The following is a 22,889-nucleotide window of genomic DNA, read 5'->3' as shown; positions in this document are numbered from 1 at the left end:
CCTCTTGGGCCCAAAAATAGCTTCCTATTTCCTGGAAAAATACAGTTGTCATATTTAAAATATATATATTTGAACCAACAAGTGATACGTCAACATTACAAGTAAACTGTAAAGAAGATTAATGCAGAACATAGGATTATATATGAAATCAATATTTGGAAACTTGGATTCTGTAACAACTAAGTTCATTCAGGGCTCCTTACTTCCATGTGACAGGGCAAGCACATGACAAATATGTGAAGAATAAAAAGGTTCCCTATGTAACACTGCCTAGCTCCTAACAATAAAATTCATCAAATCTTCTAGAAAACTGATAGTTCATGATTATTTGGGACTCTGAGGTACTCTGAGAAAATTAATAATATTTCTAGCCTTTCTTGGGCACTCTTTTCAAAATGGGGAATCAAAAATATTCCCCCTCAACACAAAGAAATTCTCTAGAATCATGTATACTGGGTTTTACCTAAATGTTGGCTTTCATTGAAGGGTGTTTTTAACCTGTATTGCATTAGGCCTAATGATGTTGGTGAGGATCTTATCCTTCCTATCTCTCTGTGTACTCATTGAAGGGGCACATGAGGAAGTGCTTTTAGAAATAAGTGAAGAAAAAACTTTTTCCCCTAAGGAAAATTACACTCTGCTCACTGACAATTAATGTCATTTAACTATTTTCCTTTCACTTTGACTACCTAAAAGCTCAGAGTCAAATGTATGGTTCAATAACAGAAAACCTTGTAGAATTTATGGTATATCTGTCTCTATCCTTAGTTTTAATCTATTCTAACTTCAATAATTTTTGGTCTTAATCTTCACTACTTATTATTTTCATTTTACTGATGGATTTATATGTGCTTCCCGTAAGCTGCCACAAATTCTTTGTGGAATGAGTTAGAGTATAAATATATGAATTAATAATGGAACATGAAGACTAGACTGAATAATTTACACATTAATTGAGACATAATGGAGGACATTAAAGATTGAGTAGGGGGATAACATTCAAACTATGTATTAGGAAGTTTAATCTAACAGCAGTGTTTACAGTAATAGAGGAAAGACCAATATGAAGCTCTTAGAACAGTCTATATGTGAGGTAATGAAAACCTGAACCAAGGGAAATTGATTTTAAAATGGAGAGCTGAAAGGTATGAGAAATACTGGGGAGAATTGACAGAACTCAGCAACCAATTAGATTTGAAGGAAAGGGAAAGGGAATAGTAAAATCTGTCTACAAGGTTTGAGTCTATACCAATATGATATATTATAATAGAAATATGAGTATAAGAAAAGCAGTTTTCAGAAATGAGATGATTAGTGTTGAACACACTAGGTTTTGTCTGATTATGGATCATCTGGCTGGAGATGCTGAGCAGATGGTTAAAAATGCTGGACTAAATTTAAATATGGAAATTTAATTTACATTTATTTAGATTTGGAAGTAATTTGAAAAAAAGTTGTTAGTTAAAACCAGGGAGAATCAAGATGGCAGAGGAGTGAGTGGAAGTCACACTGACCTCCTCCCAGGGCCAATCTGGAATTAAAACTAAATTGTGGAAATCACCTGGAACAAACAACTGAACAATAGCAAAAGAGGAGCTTTGTGACCTCGGAGACAGAAGAACCTGCTTTAGTGCAATCTAACTGCCACTTACCCTGGTCTCTGGCAAAGAAGGGGGCAGAGTGGGCTAGAGACACCTGAGGAGAGACTGGGGAAGGAGGCTTTGGGGAGAAAACTGAGAAAGTAACCAGAGGGATCTTGGTGCTGACTCATCCCCCATGCGGTAGCAGCCATTTTACTCAGGCAGAGACCACTCCCCCTGAGCGGCAGGAGCATCAAAGAACCCAATAGCCTCACACCTAGATTGGATTCCACCCTGCCCTGTGCTGTCTAAGCCACCTGCTGAATGCAGATTGGCAACCACAGAGAGTAGATAACTGGCTAAAGAGAGCACAGAGAGGTCTGGAGAGACTTGAGGAGAGACTGGGGGAACTGAGGCTTTGGGGAGAGAACTGAGAGAGTAGCCAGCAGGATCCCAGTGCCGACTCCTCCCCCATATGGCAGCAGTGTGAGGGGACCCAATAACCCCACCCCCAGAAGGAACTCTGCCCTGCCCTGAGCTGTCTAAGGAGGCCTGCTGAGTGCAGAGTGAATAGGTTAACAGCTGAAGCAGACAGCCACAGACAGGAGATTCCTGGAAGTCTCAAACAGACTGCCTAAGATCAGACAGGAACAACATTTGACATCATCAGAGGCAGATCCAGGAAGTAAAAACAGCAGTCTCCTACCATAGAAGTTCACACCACAAAGTCAGGAAATCAAGACAGATCAACTTGAGAATCAGAAGCAAAAAAAGGTGAATCTCACAAATAATGGGAATACAAAGAAATACCCCTCAGTCAAAGGGAAAGGAGGAATCCCCAGAAAGAGAACTAAATGAAATGGAGGCAAATAAACTATCATATATTGAGTTCCAAACAACGGTTCTAAGGAAGCTCAATGAGCTCAGTGAACTCAGAGAGAATTACAAAAAAACTACAGGGAAACTATGAGGAACTTACTGCAAACTATATCAGCATGAAAAAGGACATAGAAACTATCAATGAGCGACAAGAGGAAATGAAGAATACAACTTCTGAATTGAAGAACACAGTAGAAGGAATCAAAAGCAGACTAGATGAAGCCAAGGATCTAATCAGCGAGCTGGAGGACAAGGTAGGAAAAAGCTCCCCAAAAGAGCAAGAAAATGATAAAAGACTCACAAAGAAGGAAGAGGTGTTGAGGGAAATACAGGACAACCTGAAATGTAATAATATCCATATAATAGAGATACCAGAAGGAGAAAAGGATGAGGAAGAGATAGAGAAACTGTTTGAATAAGTAATGATGGAAAACTTCCCTGATTGGAGGAGAGAAAAAGTCACACAAGTCTAGGAAGCACAGAAGGTCCCATTCAAGAGGAACACAATGAGGCCCACTCCAAGACACATCATCATTAAAATGGAAAATATCAAAGACAAACAGAGAATCCTAAAGGCAGCAAGAGAGAAAGACGTAGTAACATGTAAGGGAGCCCCGATACTTCTCAACAGAAACACTGCAAGCCAGAAGGGACTGGCAAGAAATATTCCAAGTCATGAAAAGCAAAAGCCTGCAACCAAGACAGCTCTACCCAGCAAGGCTCTCAATTCAAATGGAAGGCGAATTAAGGAGTTTCCCAGACAAAAGAAACCTAAAAGAATACATCTCCACCAAACCAGCACTGAAAAATATGTTAAAGGGACTGCTTTAAGATGAAGAACAAGAGTCTATGAATGCCCAGTTCCTTTCACAGATGCCAATACTTGATATTACCAATATTTATTAATATGTATTAATCTGTGACAATGATGTTATTTTCATTGTCCCTTTATTATTTGTTGAAACTAAACCTATTTTTGTATATTTCTTACCTATTTCTATTATTTTTAAAAAGGTTTAAATGACTTTTTAGTATTCTTTATCCATTTTTTGATTAAATGTTTGTAGAATTTGTTCCCTAAAAAAAAAGAAAAAAACAAACCATTAACCCTTTTTTAGATGTGTGGCAAATACTTTCCTGTTCCATTACTTGTCCTTTAAGTTTTTTATATGTATATTACTGTACAGTCTTAAATGTTTAATATAGTCATATTGTCAATATTTTACTTTATAGCTTCTGGGTTTGAATATTTTACTTCAGAATAAGAAAAATATTAGTTTGTATTTTCTCCTAAAACTCCTAAGATTTTATGTATTGATTTTTAACTCACCTGAATATTTCTTTTATAATGTGTGAAATAAGGCTCTATATTTGTTTTATTTCAAGTAATAGTGGTCCATGCACCTTATTTGTTGAATAAGCCTTATTTAACCCATTGATTTGAAATATCAACTTAAACATATATTATATTGTTAGATGTATACGTTTGTCTCTAGAATGCTCATTATATTTCATTGATCTGCTTGATTATTTCTGTGCTAGTGTCATGTTGGTTTAATTGCTGAGACTTTATAATGGTTTTAAATGTTTTAATATTTGATAATTGACTTAGACATTTAAAAAATAAATAAAATCAATCTACATTTAAGAAAGAAAGAAAGAGAGAGAGAAAGAAAGAAAGAGAGAAAGAGAGAGAAAGAGCGAGAGAGAAAGAGAGAGAGAAAGAGAGAAAGAAAGAGAGAAAGAAAAGAGAGAGATGGAACTCCTGGGTGGATGGAACTGGAGAATATTAAGCTAAGTGAAATAAGCCAGCTGATGAAAGACAAATACCATATGATCTCACCTATAAGTGGAGTCTATTCAACAAAATAAACTAACGAACAAAATAAACCACAGGCATGGAAACATGGAGCAGACTGAAAGCGACCAGAGAGGATGGGGAAAGAGGACAATGGTGGAAAGAAGGGGAAGGGACTAGACAAAGAACATGTGTGAATGACCCATGGACATGGACAACAGAGTGGGAATTGACTGTGGGGGTGGGTGGGGAGGATGGGTGGAGGAGGGTAAAAGGAGAAAAATTGAGACAACTGTGATAGAATAAATATGATTTATAAATTAAAAAATAAAAATAACAGCTCATATGTGCAAGAAAAAAAATAAAATAAAATGTTAAAATAAAATTTAAAAAAAACCAAAAGCACACGTAAAGATTGTTTAAGGTAAGAGAGTAGAGAAAATAAAGAAACCCAAGTGAGGCTTTAAAAATCCCATTTAGGAAATTTAAAGAGGAAAAGAAACCACAAAAAGCAGAGATAGAGGGAGATAGAAGAGTAAAATAATTCTAGAGTTTTTAAGATATAAGTGGACATGACTTTATAAATGACATAATCCAAATCCTTTATTTTATAGATGAGCACAAAGAACTCCAGAGAATTTATATGACTGATTCCAAATGACATGACTCTTTAGTGGTAAAGTCTAAAGAGGACAGTTGAGCCTCTTTCTGTCCAGGGCTCTCTGGACATATAGTCATATTGCCTTCTCTGGAGTGGGAGTGGAAACCAAAGGAGGACATAGACTCTTTCTACATACTCCTATTTTTAAAACACTTTTTATAAGAAAAGTACAGAAAAAGATTGCTAATCCTTGATTTATAAAAACATGAATCAAATGTTCTTTTTATGATTATGAAAGGTGCAAAACCAATGCTATTCCTAAGGCTGAATTAATGTTTTTTAAGTTTATTTTGAGATTGTATAATTGTGGGTTCAACCAGAATCACATAACTAGTAGGAGATATATGTGTGCATATATGTACATTGAGAGATATGTTACAAGGAATACCTAACAATTGCGGAGGCTGCCTAAGCAAGTCTGAAGTCTAATGGGCAGACTATCCAGAAGAGAAGATTATGGGCAGGTCATGGTCACGGACCAAAGCTGCTCTCTGTAAGTGAATTTCTTTTTTATTTCAGGAAATTCTCAGCTCTGTTTTAAAGTCCTTTCTGTTGCTTGAATGAAGCCCACCCAGTTTATCCAAGATGACCTCCTTATTGAAAGTCAAAGGGGGGAAAATTGGGACAATTGTAATACCATAATCAATAAAATATAATTTAAAAATTTTAAAAAGTAAAAATTTTAAAAAAGGGAACAAATTAGGAACTTTGACTTGCAAAATACCTTCATAGCAACACCTACATTAGTGTTTGATAGAACACTAGAAGACTGTAGCTTCATTTACTTTGTAGCTCTGTTGCTTGGTGCATACACCTTTTGGATTGTCATATCTTCTTGGTAAATTAATCCTTTCATCAGTATGTAATGCTCCTCTGTCCTTGATAATTTCCTTTCCAAAGAAGTCTATTTTATCAGATATTGATATAGCCACACCTGTTTTCTTTTGATTAATGTTTGTGGGTATATCTTTTGCTATCCTTCTACTTTCAACCTGCATATATCATTATATTTGAAATGTTTCTTGTTGACATCATGCAATTGGGTCATGTTCTTTTCTCCACTGCCAATTTTTATCTTTAAAATGATGAGTATAGACCATTTCCATTTCATGTAATTATTCGTGTGAGTGCCATAGTCTGCCATTTTATTTTTTTCTGTTCATTTCCTCTATTTCTCTTTGTTCTTTTTTCTTTTTCAGAAAGATAAAGCTTCCTGTGAACTACTTGACCATTTCATAAAATTTTGGTTTTTGTGTTATATGTATATATTTTTACTGCATGCTCTAGGCATTACATTTCATATACTCATAACTTATTATAGTCTACTTATGTAGACATTTTTTACCAATTCTAGTGAAGTTTTAGAGACATTACTTGCTTTTAAGTTCACTTCTCCTCTCTTGTTCCCTTAAGTATTTCCTGTCTCTATATATTGAGAACCACATCAGATATTATTATGCTTTTTTACTTCAAATGATTAAATATAATTTAGAAAACTCAAGAGTGAAAGGAAAGTCTATTGTATTTATATCTTCCCAAGAGCCCTCCTTTTATCTAGTAAATAGGAGGTTCGCCTGTTTAGGTTTAAATAATTTGCTAGAGCAGCACGTAGAACTCAGGGAAGCATTTACTTACTAGATTACTGGCTTATTTTAAAAGGATATATCTCAAGAATAGCCCAAAAGAAGAGACATATAGGACAAGGTATAGGAAGGGGACGAAGCTTCCATGCTGTCTCTGGGCACACCACTCTCCCAGCACCTCCACGTATTCACAAACCCAGAAACTCTCAGAACCACCCCCCACTTTTGGGCATTTATGGAGGCTTTAGTATGTAGATGTGCTTGATTAAATCATTAGCCATTGATGACTAATTGAACCTCTATCCCTTCTTCCCTCCCTAGAAGTCAAGAGATAGGACTAAAAATTTCAACCCAGTAACTGTGGTTGGTTCCCCTGGCAACCAACCCCCAATCTTAGGGACTTTCCAAAAGTCACCTCATTGACATAAACACAGATATAGTTGAAAAGACCTTCTTATAAATAACAAGACACTTTTACCCTTATGGTCCAGAGCTATTTCAGGAACCTATGACAAAAGACCAAATATTATAAAAGATGCCATTATGGCTCTTACATAGGAACTTAAAAGGATTTTAGGAGGCAACTGCCAGAAATAGTGGATGAAGACCAAATATATATAGTTTTTACTATAAATCACAGTATGACAGTCCACCCTTAAAGAATGTCTTTGAACATAGATTACAGCAAAATGATCATAAAATTCAAAAGATACTAGCATTATTACTATAATTTCATTATCATTATCCAGTCCATAATCATATAAAAATGTCTCCTAGGGTGAGGCCAATCATACTTGTAGACTTCCACTGAAGAATTTGTCATCTTCTCTAAGCAGAAGTGATCTTGGAAAACATAGCTTCTCCCTTTCACACATCTGATGTAATTGAGCTAATAGACAATATCATGTCTTGCTCAGAGTGTCTTTGAGGTATTAATGTAATACTGGATTTTTCTCTTATATAACCTATTTATTAATTTCTTTATCTATAACTACTATTTATCTTCTTCATTCATACACAGACTTTTCCACTATTGGAAGGGACAGTAGGTTCTACTACTGTGCTGGTCTGCAGCACACAGACAGACTAGTCTAGCAAGTACCTCCCCATCAGTCCACTCCTGTTCATATAGGATAAGGTTATATAGGCCAAGAATTAGTGGGCTATTTTTGCTACCAGGTAATACAGCTACATTCACTATTAACCCCAATTTTGCCAGATGGGATAAAGACAAAACCTTTATCAGGCCCTTAGGAATTCTGACATAAGGTTTAAAAACATAGTTACAGTTTCATTTCTTAGAAATCATCCTCCCAGAACTTGTTGCAGCTGTGTTCTTGTGACAACCGCATCAGGTAGGAAGAAAAAAGTTAAGGTGATATGGAGGTGGGGGAGAAGAAAAATAAATAAAGTGACTATACCAATATTATCATCCTCTCTTAGCTAAAATTGCATACTCATACCAGCCAGCACCCTTCCCCAAACCCACTTCCCCAGACCCACCAGAAAAACAGAAAAATCTATCCAGTGAGGACACACCTTTAGCCCCACTCAGGTTCACAGTGAGTGTGAGCACTCATGAACGTGTATAAGCCAGCTTTTCATGTTTTTATCTCCCCCTGTTTTAGGCAACCAGTATTTTAATTGCCCATTTCAGTTCTCTAGCAAACTATTACTCTTAGAGGGATATCTTTCTGCCCATCGTTGGATATTATTATGGACTGTCAAGTGTATTCCTTGGTCTGATGGAATGACAGTCAACTATCCAAATTGCTGCAATATCTTCTATTCCAGTTCTTTTATAGCACTCTGAACATTTGCTTTTACCACTGGGGAAGGAAAACCCAGTGCACAGTCAGTATTTATTCCTGTCAAGACCCATTTGTAGCCCCTTAGGGCTACCAGTCTCAGTCTGACTAGCCAGCTATGTTCAGGGCCTTCACTTCGGGAATCTGCAACTTGGCCATCTGTAGTCTCTCTTTTGCTGGCAGACAGAACAGTATTATTGGCATTTTGTGTCTCAGAGAATATAAGAGGAATATGCCTAGATTCAGTTTCATCCCATCTCTGCGTTTCTGTAGACTCTCCATGTCCACCTTGTCAATTCCAATCACCTTCCAAACCTAGCTGGGAGTTCTGATGGACATCAACATGACCTACTTTAATGTACCCCTCAAATTTTCATCGGGCAATGCTCCATATGGGCATCCCATTAATAAACCAGGGTTCCATTGCCCTCCTGCCTGACCAACCATATGGCCAGGCCAGGAACATTGGATGAAGACCAAATACACATTTCTTATAAATAAGTGACACACCAGGGAACCCACTATAATGTCATTCTTCAGGTCCCAAGGTCCCTATCTGGTCTGTCTTCTTCTCTGTACCTTTCAGTCTCCTTATGTTTATTTTATATATATATCATGCAGAGGGTTTAGTTGTACTTAGTAGGAGGAATAGAGAGAAATGAGTGCACTCCATTTTGACCTGAAACCAAAGGATTAATATCATTTAGTCATCTGTAAGAGAAGACATCATTTTCTAAATGTCTTCATATATAGGACCCAACAGAGACTGAGTGTGCAAAAGATTTATTTGGTGGCAGACTAACTTCTGAGATGATTTCAGAACGACAAGGACATTCAAACTTTACTCAAATGCAGGAACTAAACTGGACTTCATCATCCATCAGGTACAATCGTTCTATTGTATGTTTTTTTGATACTATAATTAAACATGTGATTATTATCATTTTTCTAAGGTTTATAATTTATATATCTTATCCAAATACAACTGATAATGCAGAAAATTATCAACTGTACTTCAAAATCTCAGGCTAACTTTACCACCCCTTGAAATACTCTTAATAATTTTTACCACCACGCACTATGGTTAAAAATGTCATCATTCTCTTTCTAAGACCTTGTATTTCTCTTTTGTTTTATAACCAAGCTTTCAAAAATTATACTAGGTTTGCTCCTCACACTGAACCAGTATAATTAATGCAATCTGGCCTCATTCCTGATGGATGCCATTCTCATGAATGTCATCACTGTCCTCCTGATGAATAAACCCTTTTATTGCCTCTCTTTTTCTTATTCTGCACTCATCACAGGCAGGCATCTTTAGCCATAGTTATACCTTAAGATGATGACTCCCAAATTCAGCCCAAACCTGGGCTCCTCACTTGAATATTCAACTGCTTCTTAGATAGCATCCAAAAAACATCCACCTATTGTCCAAGCCAAAAACTAAGAGTTATTTCTCCCTCTCCTTTGCCCTCCATTTTTTATTAATCACCATGTTCTCTACAGTCTATGTTTTAATATGCCTCGTAATTCCCTGCTTCTTACCATAGTCACTGTCATTGACCTAGGTTGGGAAATGAACTATTTTAGAAACCTTCTTGATCTTTTTGTTGTCATAGATAAACTTCCCTGCAAGTCCATCTATTATCCATACTGACTTCTAAGAGGCAAGTTTTATCAGAATACTTCCCTTGTCAACATTGTTCAGGGGTTTTCTATTGTCTACATAATAAAATGTAAAGTCTCTTTTACTGCCCTGACTACCGTGGCTCAGTGGATTGGGCATCATCCCAAAAACCAAGGGTCACCAGTTCGATTCCTAGTCAGGTATATGACTGAGTTGTGGGCCAGGTCCCCAGTTGGGGGTGTCCAGGAGGCAACAGTTCAATGTTTGCTTGTACATCGATAAATAAAATATTTAAAGTTCCTTAGTACAGCACATAAAACCCTTCCATTAGCTGTCTATTTTTGTCTCTTGTAATCCTTACCTCTATTGCCCCATAACTATTTATACTCCATGAATTTTAAAATATTCTAGTTCTTCAATCTCAATTGTAAAATGCTGTTTCATGTTTCTGCCTTTGCTTATGCCTGCTCCACTGCCTACAACTCTTTTCTAATTTATCTAAAAAATGCCTATAAATTCTCCAAGTCTCATTTTAAGACCTTTCTCCTCTGCGAAGTAATCCCTGACTTCCCCACATAGGTTTTTCTTTCTCTAAAATGCGTTACACCTGACACTATTATAGCAATTTTCCTTTTTTATTTTAGTTTTTTCTGAATCTCACTCCTTGAGGGCAGACAGTGTCTTTTTATGTTTGCTGTGACTTTTTCTAACATATTGTCTATACTTAGAAAATACTAATGAAAATATATTGAATGAATGAAAGGCTTATTAATGGATAAAAGTATGTCATAATTGTCATTTCAGAGTTTAGAATTTGTTTATGCCCTTCTCTATCATGGCTCAAAGGAGGGTGGGACAGTTGTAAAGCTATGGACTAGGAATCAAGCATTCTGTTTAATTACCAAAGCATCCTTAAAGGTGGAATGCAATGAAAGGCTTCGTGAGATCCCACAGAAGACCCTGTTTTCAAAGATTTTACTTGCTTTCTTTTTTTCCCCATTCCTAATCCTTTCCTGGCACTTCAGAAATAACCTATTTCACATATATCCTCTGCAGTTTACAACCTGAAAATCTTATGATTTACTATATCAACTTAACTATGATTTCATGAACATGTGCATTTATAAGGAAATTGTAGATTATTTTTAGTTTTTTAATGATAATGTTATATTTATATGGTAATAGACATTTTTAAAGCAATGAAATTCTGTCATTTTCTTACATGTGTACTCCTCCAAAAAATGTATTTATCTGATTATTTGACCCATACATTTTACATGAAGGCAATTCTTTTTCATTTTTCAGATGAGGTGCGCTTTTTTTTTTTTTTTAATGCTTTTGGTCTTGTACATGAGGGATTCATTCCTATTAAAATTATAACCGTATTCCTTTGTCTAAATTCAGAACTGTGGATTTGATTCCAGTTGACCAATTTAGAAATGTGTGTAATGTGAACCTACAGAACAATAATCTTACCTCATTCAGTGGGTTAATCTATTTGCCTAATGTGAAGGTGAGTCACAAATTTTCTTTCAAAGTTTTCAATGCAAGCTATATTCTTCTTTACTTTGGATTAAAATCTATTTTCATGTTATTAATGAAAAAATATTCCTAAAGTTTTTTTTCACCAAACAAGAAAAAGTATAACCTTCCAAAGTTATTTTGGTTGGCCTCAGTTGTCCGGGATTGCCTTGTAAGCAGTGAGCCTTACTCGGCACGGGAGGTGGGAAGGCGGCCTCCGCAGTGGCTGCGTATGGCAGGAAGTTGGAGGAACTGCGGTTCTCTAAGCAGCCTCACTGCCTCCCGCCCTACAGCTTGACTGAACTGTCTCCTGCGGTCTTTCAAGCACCGGGAAACAGCAGTCTCTCCAACTAAAGACCTAGTTCACCTAAGTCAGGCTTGGAGAAGTCAGTACAGATTGAGAAAGTTAGGAAGCTTTCTCCATCATTTTGTTTAAAATGTTGTCATTTTCTAGCATGTCAGATAATTTTTTTTAAAAAACATTCGAAGCCAAATCTAGACAATTTACAATATAAAAATTTGTCATTTTAACACTGATATTAAATTATGTTGTACAGTCCAATCATTTTAATAGCTTTTAAGAGTTTACCAAAGATTGATTTTATATATATATAATTCCTGATTAATAAAGTATTCTTTTTGGTAGGTCCTGTGCCTTAACTATAATCACATTGAATCAATCATGCCCAGACTAAAGCCTCAGAGTCACCTGACCAACAGACAGCTACTCTACCAGAAAGTGCCTTCAAGTGGCTATGGACAGCAAGGAACTTCAAAAATAAACAGGTACTGTTCCTTTTTTTAATAATTATAAACAGTTTAGCTTGGAATTTAAAAAGCAGCAAGTTACATTAATGATAGCAGTAAAACACAGTTAACTTATTTTAATAGCATTTAATAACTAGATGCCAAAAATGAACATCACAAATATGAAAATACTCAAAATACTCCTTTGTCATTGTTTTTTTCCCTGCTTTTCCCATTTCACATCCATATTGTAAAAAAAAATGATAAAAAGCCTTGTATGTTTAATGATCTTCTAAATCATTTTAAAATTTATATACAATTCACATACCATAACATTCATCCTCTATGTACAGTTCAGTGATTATTTCAGTATATTCACAAACTTGTGTGACCATTACAACCTTCTAATTCCAGGATATTTTCATCACAACACAAAAAAACCCTAAATTAGGAGCATGGGCTTAGATTTCTTTTAATATTTGTTTTGTTTTTGTTTCTAAAGTATTTACCTGGTTACTTAATGCCCCACCATCAATGGAAAAGATACACTATGAAGAATATGAGACCATACCACCATACACATTTTGGGTAGTGAATAAATAAGTAAATATCTAAGTCAGAATATGTTTATTATGTTTTTCCCAATAAAGAGTATTCCTTGCATTTTTATCACCTTTATTGAAATATAATTTGTATATAATAAAACTCACCAGGTCAATTAATTTTGGCAAATGTATTCAGTCATGTAACCATTACCACAATCAAGGTATGAACTATTCCCATTTCAGAAACTTCCTTATATCTCTTTGCAATCCCCTCCCACTAGACCTTAGCCCTGGCAACAACCTCTGATTTACCTGCTTTCTAGCCTATAAATTTTGCATTTTTTTAGAATTTCATTATGATTAAAAGCATATAGTAAGTAGTCTTTTGTGCCTGACTTATTTCACTTAACATAATCCTTTTGAGTTATGTTTTGTTGCAAGTGTCAGTAATTTCTATTATTGCTGAGTAGAATTCCATTATATAGATTATATAACAAGTTGTTTATTCATTCATGGTTGGTGAACAGTTGGATTGTCACCAGTTTGAGGCTGTTTTGATTAAAGCTGCTATGAACATTTAATTTATATACCTCCTTTATATTCAGGACTACTCATATTTGTTTTTAATAGCTTTATTAAATTACAGTGTACATACTATATTCACTCATTAAGGTGTATAATTTTTGTAGAGTGGTGCAACTGTTACCACAATACAGTTTTAGAACATTTCCATCACATTCCAAAAAGATCCTTCAGGTTCATTTGCAGTCAATTCCTTTTTCCACCTCTAACTCCAGGAAACCATTAATTCACTTTCTGCAGAAATGTGTTTTTTAAACATTTAATATAAATTAAATCATATACTATATATTCTTTTGCATCTGAGTTCTTATGGTTAGCATAATGTTTTTGAGATTCACTCATATTATAGCATGTATTAGTAGTTCACTTTTTTTCTTGCTGAAAGAATATGTTGGATATTCCGTTGTATAGATATGCCACGCTACATTTATCCATTCACTAGTTGATGGACATTTGGATTATCCCCACTTTGGGGATAGTATGAGTAATGCTACTATAAACTTTTGTGTAGAAACATTTGCATGTGCTTATGTTTTCATTTCTTTTGGATAGACATGTAGAAATGAAATTGATGGGCCGTATAGCAATTTAATGTTTAACATTTTTTTAAAAAAAAAATCTCATTTATTTTTAGAGAGAAGGAAAGTGAAGGAAAAAGAGAGGAAGAGAAACATTGATGTGAGAGAGAAAGATCAGTCTGTTGCCTCTTGTGTACTCCCCAGCCAGGGACCAAACCCTCAACCCAGTCATGTGTCCTGACTGGGAATCAAACCCATGACCTTTCAGTTTGTGGGGCAATGCCCAACCAACTGAGCCACATTGGTCAGGGCTTAATGTTTAACTTTTTAAGAAACTGCCAAACTATATCCAAAATGGTTGCACTGTTTTACATTACCAACAATATTTTTAAGTGTTCTAATTTCTCCACATCCTCACCGACGCTTGTTACTGTCTTTTTTTATTACAGTCACTCTAGTGGTATTGAAGTGCTAACTCATTGTATTTTTAATTTGCATTTCCCTCATGACTAATACTCTTGAGCAGCTTTTCATATGCTTATTGGCCACTATTATATCTTCTTTTGTGAACTGTTTAAATCTTTTCCTTTTTATTTTTATTTTTTTATAATTTGTGACATATATTTTTAAAAGTATTTTATTTACTCACTTTTAAAGAGGGGAAGGAAGGGAAAAAGAGAGAAACATCAATGTGTGGTTGCCTCTTGAGCGCCCCCTACTGGGGACTTGGCTAGCAACCCAGGCATGTGCCCTGACTGTGAATAGAACTGGCAGCCCTCTGGTTTGCAGGCCAGCACTGAGTCCACTAAGCCACACCAGCCAGGCTCTCTTGCATATTTTTTTAATTAGGTTGTTTGACTTTCTATTATGGAGCTCTTTAAGTATTCTGGATATAAGCCCTCAATTAAATATTATAAATGATTTACAAGTATATTCTCTCAAAGTGTGACTTTTTATTTTCTTAAATGGTGTCTTTTAAAGAAATTTTAATTGTATAAAGTCCAATTTATTAACTTTTTCTCTAACAGATTGTGATTTTGATGTTGTATCTAAGAACTCTTTGCCTAATCTAAGGTCACAAAGATTTTTTCACATCTTCAAAGTTTTATGTTTTTCTCTTACATTTAGGGCTTTGAACCACCTTGAGTTAATTTTTGTGTATGTCGTGAGGTCTAAATTCATCTTTTTGCATGTGGTTATCTATTTGTCCCAGCACCATTTAAAAAGAATATCCTTTGCCCCACTGAATTGCCTTAGTACCTTTGTTGAAAGGCAGTTGATGATAAATCTAACCATTTATTTCTAGATTCTATTACATTGTTCTATGTGTCTGTCCTTTTACCAGTACCAGATTGGTTTGATTACTGCAGCTTTATAATAAGTTTTGAAACAGAGATTGTAAACCCTTCAGTTTTGCCCTTTTTAAAGATTATTTTGGGTATTTTGGGTTCTTTAAATTTCCTTAAAATTGTTAGGATAAGATGGTTACTTTTCTGGGGTGGTAGGGAAGGCCTGCTGGGCTTTTAATAGAGATTGCATTGACTCTATAGATCAATTTGGGGAGAGCTGCCATCTCAGTGATACTGAAAATCAATGAGCATGGAAGTTCTTCACTTCCGTAGATCTTAATTTATTTCAGCAATGTTACGTAATTTTCCGTGTATACATTTTGTAGTTCTCTTGTTAAATTTTTCTGAAGTATTTTATTCTTTTTTATACTATTGTAAATAGAATTCTTAATTTCATTCTCAGTTTATTGCTGATACATAGAAATTCAAATGATTTTGTATGTTAATTTTATACGCTGTGATTTTGCTGAACCCATTTTGGTAAGTTCCTTAGGATATTCTAAATCTAAGATCATGTCATCTTAGAATAAAGACAGTTTTATTTATTCCTTTCCAATCCGGTTGTATTTTTCTCTCTTTCTTGGTTCTTTCTTGGATAATTGCACTCACTCTTGCTTTTCATTTTAAGTAACTCTTTCTGAACTTTATAAAAATATTTTTAAATGCTAAAAATGATTATTATACAAAATATAGACAGGTTGTTACATTTTAATTCTGATATATTAGTAAATTCACTTTTTTTAACTTCAGTTTATGGTAAGTACACACCAGACTGTCTTTTTATGATATAGCTGGTTTGAAATTAAGTTTATGGGATCACACTTACATGTGTATTTCAGAGATATAATGAGCAATGAAAATTTGCCTCCAATAATGCACAGCTTAGAAGTTCTTCATCTGGGCTACAATGGAATTTGTAATTTAATTCAGCTACAGCTAAACAGACTAAGAAATTTAAAATTCCTCTTTCTACAAGGTAAGTAACAACACTGTTATGCCTAAGTCTTTGCTATTAAAAACTGACTTGATTATTACCCTTTTTGATAAGCAAATATAAGCATCAACATTTACTTAAAACAGATTCACTGACAATAGTATTTTAGTGATCACAAATGGGTTTTTCTTGGGTCATTTAAATAAATAATGTAAATGTAATATCCTAGGACTATGTGCAGTATTACATTATAGTTTACTTTTACATCATATTCTATTTTTTTAAAAATAGAAAGTAACCAGTAAGTAATTCACAAGTACTTCTTAAATCCAGAATTGTGCTAAGTACTAAAAAAGATACAGAAATACTATATTATTGTAATTATATATAATTTAGATCCTTGCCCTAAAGTAATTTAAGATTTACCTATTGAGATATACTGAGAGAAAGATAAATTAGGTTCTGACACTGTGTTATTAGGTGCAACAGAAGTTTAAAGAGATATGGGAACATTAACACCTCTACGTATCTAGAACTCTTTGAAAGATTGATAGAATTTAGATTGATGGTGAGGATTACCAAGAGCTTGCAAGTGGGATTTTAGAGGGGAGAGTCACAAAGGCAAGACTGCGAGGTCTATGGGACAACACTTGAAAAAGGAACAACCTGATGAAAACAAAGGTTATACAGTTTCCTGAGAGAGTTATAAAGTTTCTAAACATGATCAATTTGATGGATAATGCTCATTTTGCAGTTAAAAATGGTAAAAATTGTAAATTTTTAGAAAAGTAGCATAGAAAAAAACAAGATTTGGGACATTAGTCTGACAATAAAGGGGGTCAAGTATATGGTGATTAAAGGAGATTCAACTTCAGGTGGTAAACACACAATGCAATATACAGATAATGTATCATGGAATTGTATACGTGAAACCTACATACTTTTATTACCCAATGTCACCCCAATAAATTTAATAAAAATAATTATTTAATGACACAGAGAAAGGTTGGGAGATACATCGCTGAGATATATGGGAAGATAGCTGTATAGTTGATCTCTATTTAGGTCTTGTTGCTCTGCTTGGTTGTTTTTTGTTTCCTTGTGTTCCATATTATTGATTTGATTCTCAGCTTCATCCACTCTACTGTTGATTCCCTGTAAATTGTTCATTTCCATATTCTTTTTATGCTGTTGAATTACTCACTGAGTTTCTTGAGCATACTTAAAACCAGTGTTACTCTGCATCTGATGAATTGCTCGTCTCCACTTTGTTTAGTTATTTTTCTAGAGTTTTGTTCTGTTGTTTTATTTCAGCCATGTTTCTTTGTCGCCTCATTTTGGCAGCCTCAGTGGGACTTTTTCACACAAATGTACATGCTGTCAGTTATAGAAATGTAAGATTCCTAAAATCACATTTACATAGTTGTTTTGGAGTTTTCTTTCTTAAATATGTTTAGTAAACATTTTAAAATGAATTATGGCCAAAAATATGCTACTGTAGACATTATTCAGTACTTGAAGTTATCTGATATGATTTTTATAGAACTGGACTTAAAATATTAAAAGTAATATTCTAAATACATAATTTTATGAATGTAAGATATTACCCGCTAAGTTATTTTTCTCACTTTTACTTGAATGAACTTTTTAAATTCATATGTCAGGCACTGGCAATGTTTCAAAGTCTGTGACTTTTAAAACAAGCTCTGTGTACAATTTTATTGAAGGTTGTTATATTATCAATTTCTCTATCAGAAAATAACAAAATAAGATAAATTTACCATATTTCATCTATTCTGAGACATACTTTTTTACATTTAACATATCCAGAATCTGGTTGTTTCTTAATTGATAGTATATCATGGTTTACTTAACCAAGATTTTTTTCTTTCTTAGTGTACATAAAATATTGACATATCTTAATATTATTGCTCTTAAATTAGATGAAATATATTAAATTTCAAGGAGAAGAATCGAAGATCATAGGATCATGCATTCAGTAACACATTTGTTTGCTAGGGTAGCCATAATAAAGTACCAGAGACTGGGGTGGGGGAGGGCTTAAACAACAAATACTCATTTCCTCATAGTTCTAGAAGCTAGAAGTCCAAGATCTGAAGGATTCTGTTCTTGGCTTGTAGATGGCCTCTGTGTCTTCACATGGTCTTCCCCCTGCTTGTTTCTGCGTCCTAATCTCCTCTTATTTTAAGAACACTAGTCATATTGGAGTAGGGCTTGACCCAATGATCTCATTCAACCTTCTTTAAAAAACCCCAGCCCCAAATACAGTAACATTCTCAGGTATTAGGGATTAGAACTTCAACATATGAATTATGGAGAAAGGGGACACAATTCAGTCTACAACAGATAAGGAGGATGAATAGTGAATGAAACATTATATGGCATAGTAGAAGTAGCATTGAGCTTAAAGTGTAAAAGGTCTATGTTGGACCTGGTATTTCCACTTTTATGTCTTTGAAGAAGTCACTTAATTTTTCTGACCCCCACTTTTTTGATCATTAAAAATGATAATATTTTCCCTGTCCTATTTTGAGACTTTATTAGGAAACACATATAAAAGTATTTTGTCAACTTAAGGGTCATCTCATGTAAATTATCATTAATACTTATAAAGCTATTGATTGCTACAGTAGAGAGAAATTAGAGGTTATGAAGAAAGGATTGAGGTTTTAAAGAATGTAATGAATTCCTAATTTTTAAATGTGGTTGTAGCACAAAAATATGTTTTTATAAAAGAAAAATTTGAGAAAAGGGGAGGGGGGTTGAAAGGAAAAACAAGTGTCTCTGTTGTGCCCGAAGAGAAATTCCTCGAAAGCTGAAAATGGAACTGCTCTTTTGATCCAGCGATTCCCCTGCTGGGACTATACCCTGAGAACACCAAAACGCCAATACAAAAGAACCTATGCACCCCAATGTTCATAGCAGCACAATTTACAATAGCCAAGTGTTGGAAGCAACCTAAATGCCCATCAGTAGATGATTGGATCAAAAAATTATGGTACATATACACAATGGAATACTACGTAGCAGAAAGAAAAAAGAAGTACTAAACTTCGCAACAGCATGGATGGAACTGGAGAGCATCATGCTAAGCGAAATAAGCCAGGGGGCGAAAGACAAATACCATATGATCTCACCTATAAGCGGAACCTAACTAAGAATGCAAAGAAGCAAGGCAAATATGGCCAGCAACACTGAAAGGAAAAGAAATCAACAGAGACAAGAGGGAAGGGGGGGCAGGGAAAGGGAAGGGAAGGGGAAAGTCAAGGAACATATAGCAAGGACTCATGGACAAAACCAAAGGGGAAGAGCTGAGGGAGGGAAGGTGGGAGGGGGCAAGGGAAGGGGGGGGGGGAAGGCAGAGACAAATGTATTTAAAAAGTAAATAAATTAATAAAAAAATAAAATAAAATAAAAATAAAAATAAAAAAAAAAGAAAGAAAAACATAATTAAGGTATTTTTCCAACTTAACAACACAAATTAGTTTATTTTAATAAATAATTAGATATACCTATTTGAATGCCTCTTAGAATAACCAGATATACTCAGAAAGCATACCTTTTGCAGCATTTTTATACATCTATTTTTGTCAATACCAACTATTTTAGTACTTAATTACTGAATACACAGATTGTATCAATTCAGTACATTATGTATGTTAACATCTTGATCTTTCAAATGTAAAGAGGAAATTTTACCAAATATTATTTGATGATAATGCTTGCTTCTTATAAACTATATTCCTATTTCTGCTTGGAAATATGTTCTTTTTAATACTTTTTCACAAATAGATTGATGAATAAATATTTAAATGAACAGATAACTTTTTATTCAGGAAGTTTGAGGTCACTTGATATGTCATGACTTCTCTTTTTTCAGGGAATGAAATCAGTCAAGTTGAAGGGCTTGACAACTTACTGTTACTTCAAGAATTGGTAGTGGACCATAACCGTATCAGAGCATTTAATGACAGTGCCTTTGCCAAACCAAGCTCCCTATTGGCACTTCACCTGGAAGAAAACAGACTACGAGAGCTGAACAGCTTACAACCTTTGGTAAAACTAGAGAAACTGTTTCTAGGATATAATAAAATCCAGGTAATGCTATTTTGTTTTTGTTAAGAGTTTACAAGACTTACATAATTCCTATGAACATAATGCTCCCAAATACATGAAAATTTTGCTGGTATATTACTTATCATTTATATGCCATGTAAATACTCTGTGCTGCAGAAGTATGTAGATAGCCTATGATGCAAAGATGTCCACTCTTCTAGACTCAGAAACCCGAGCAACCCACATGCATCCACCTGCTAAAAAAGGTTAGCTCTAAATGTTCTAAGGCTCTTAGCAGTCCCCTCTAAGAGATCTGTTTTGTTCCTAACTACTCTTGATCCACACTATTTCTGCATCTCAATCCCAGTCTTCCTCTGGCCCTTTAAACTTGGCATGTGGACTTATTCTACACGATATTTGAATCAATTTCTGATAATGGTTTAATATTCCATCTCTTCCCTACTCAAAGCTTCCTTAGGAGCCTGCCTTAGTTTTACCTACTCAAAATTCAACCTATTTCCATTAGGCCATTGCCCCAGCTGAGCCTTCCCAGACTTTCTCCTGAGATAGTATATAGATGAGAGGGTTGAGTGTATACATAACCTTACACAGCCCTAACATTTCTCTGAGTGTTCTGGTGATGATCTGTTGACCCTACTTTTAGCAATTTTACTGCTGTGCTCATATCTCTAAGACAATCCCGGAGACAAAGTGAACTGTAGACTTCCCCCAAAAGGCAGGGACTGTGTCTGTCCTGCCCACATTTGTATCAGTATATGGCATAGTGCCTGGTACCTAAGAGGTACGCAATCAATATTTGTCTGTGGCTCTGCTTACTCGACTTCAGGAAGCTTCTCCTGGGCTGATATAAAAGCCCATTCAAAGCTACGAGGAAATGATGAGCAGTGCCCCTTTTATACTGTATAACAACTAGGAAATATACATGCAGAGAAAAAACAGCATGCAATTCATTTGTCAAGGTTAAACAAAATTCATCTGAGATAAGCCTGCAAAACCCAAGGATTCTTCCAAAACTTTATCCACCAGATAACTAAATTAGGAAAATTGCTTTCCTATGGGGAATCTTTCCAGTGACAGGAACTGAGGTAACACAATGGACTGTCAAGTTAGACTTACACATATCAGAGGTCTTACTCAGTGTCACACTTTACTAATAATTTCGAAGATACACATGGTCTAGGACATTCCCTTGGCTTCTCAGGTCCTTTCTTTCCACATCTCATACATACCATCTAGCTTTAAATAAAATAGGAGCTCTCCAAATTAGATTATCCCATGCAACAAGGGAGTGTTTCACTTATGAAATATCTCCATTTTATACTTGAGTTTATATGATATTTTACAGGGAGCCATGCCTGATAAATCTATAGATCTTAGGTTTCTTTATTGTAAGCAGTCCTGAACCAAAGAGATCTTACTAATAGCATTTCATAAATAAAGACCTTTTTCTCTAGTAAATAACATTGGTTTGTTGGACAGAACATCTAGTTACCAGCATACTTAGGAGTTTAGACCAGGTAACTTGCTTTTCCCTAAGAGTGTCCCTGCCCCACTTCCCTTTTCACTCCCCTAATCTCCTAAAGGAAGTGAATGAATAGCAAATCAACTGATACAGCAGCTTCCTCCCCAGTAACTTATACAGGATAATGCCTAGCCAAGTTTATTTATTATCACAATTTAATGCTAAAGGACAACCCCTAGGATAAATGATGGGGGATCATGGTCTTGGTGTTACTATTAATATTGATCCACCTAACCATCAAAGATATTTTAAAAAATAGAGAGAAAAGGAAAAAAGCCTCAGTAATCACCTGAGACTGCAAATGACTTCAGAAAATAGTCCATTGCTATTTCTTGCCCTAATTTAAAGGCTCCACATAAGCTTTTATCCTGACAATGTACTCAAAATATGACAACCATTGTTGGGCTGGTTAACGTTTAACAGATGACTTTCCCGTAACAAGTCCTGATCAATAGCATTCACTTATTTCCATGGTATAATTTCTTCTACCAAAGCCAAAATTCAAGCTAAAACACCATCTCTTAAAATTCCTGAAAATTTACCAATGTTACACAGATCTGTCTTTAATCAACAATATAGAATATTATCACTCAAGCTGACTTCACAGGATTCAGTCATGAGCTAGCTGCAATCCAACACTTACATATAATTCGCCTCAAATATATATTTGAAGATGTTGGATCTAACCAAATAATAACTTATTAACTTTTGAATAGGATATAACAGAACTGGAAAAACTTGATGGTATCTCTTCTCTTAGAGAGCTTACAGTTTATGGCAATCCAGTGAGTATGTTACTTCTCTAATTTATTAGTTAACTTACTTATATATAATTTATTTTTATATAAATTGAGAAAGGATTTAATTTAATTTGTTTTTATTTAATCTTAGTTGTTTTACTTATCCATAGACAGTTATCCAAGCACAATTTATTGACTAGCATCTTCTTCCAATTCGTTCCAATATAAAATGCCATTGTCATATATAAGAGGGTCATTTTTAGGGTTCTACATTATATTCATTGGCCTATTTGTCAATCCCTGTATAGGAATATTACACTGTGTTCATTACTAAAGTTTTATATTGTCTTGATGTCTAATAGAGTAAGCACCTCTCTTCCTCTTCCACCTTCTGTTT

General features: G+C 34.8%; 1 protein-coding gene across 1 annotated transcript in view; it reads left to right on the top strand.

Annotated features, from left to right (window-relative positions):
- Positions 1–22,889, top strand: part of LRRC9 (leucine rich repeat containing 9) — an 88,316-nt gene that overhangs the window by 54,060 nt on the left and 11,367 nt on the right. Inside the window, exons 23-28 of the mRNA XM_054567034.1 lie at positions 9,063–9,193; positions 11,341–11,449; positions 12,104–12,243; positions 16,038–16,174; positions 20,034–20,251; positions 22,469–22,537. Coding sequence (XP_054423009.1) covers positions 9,063–9,193; positions 11,341–11,449; positions 12,104–12,243; positions 16,038–16,174; positions 20,034–20,251; positions 22,469–22,537 — 804 coding nt within the window. The remainder of the gene's footprint in view (positions 1–9,062; positions 9,194–11,340; positions 11,450–12,103; positions 12,244–16,037; positions 16,175–20,033; positions 20,252–22,468; positions 22,538–22,889) is intronic.

Source organism: Pteronotus mesoamericanus, unplaced genomic scaffold (assembly GCF_021234165.1).
Source record: "Pteronotus mesoamericanus isolate MK-2021 breed Mesoamerican mustached bat unplaced genomic scaffold, CSHL_Meso_final contig_182, whole genome shotgun sequence".
NCBI classification, from domain to species: domain Eukaryota; kingdom Metazoa; phylum Chordata; class Mammalia; order Chiroptera; family Mormoopidae; genus Pteronotus; species Pteronotus mesoamericanus.
The sequence above is the reverse complement of the archived record's forward strand: the minus strand, read 5'-3'. Positions and strand labels throughout refer to the sequence as shown.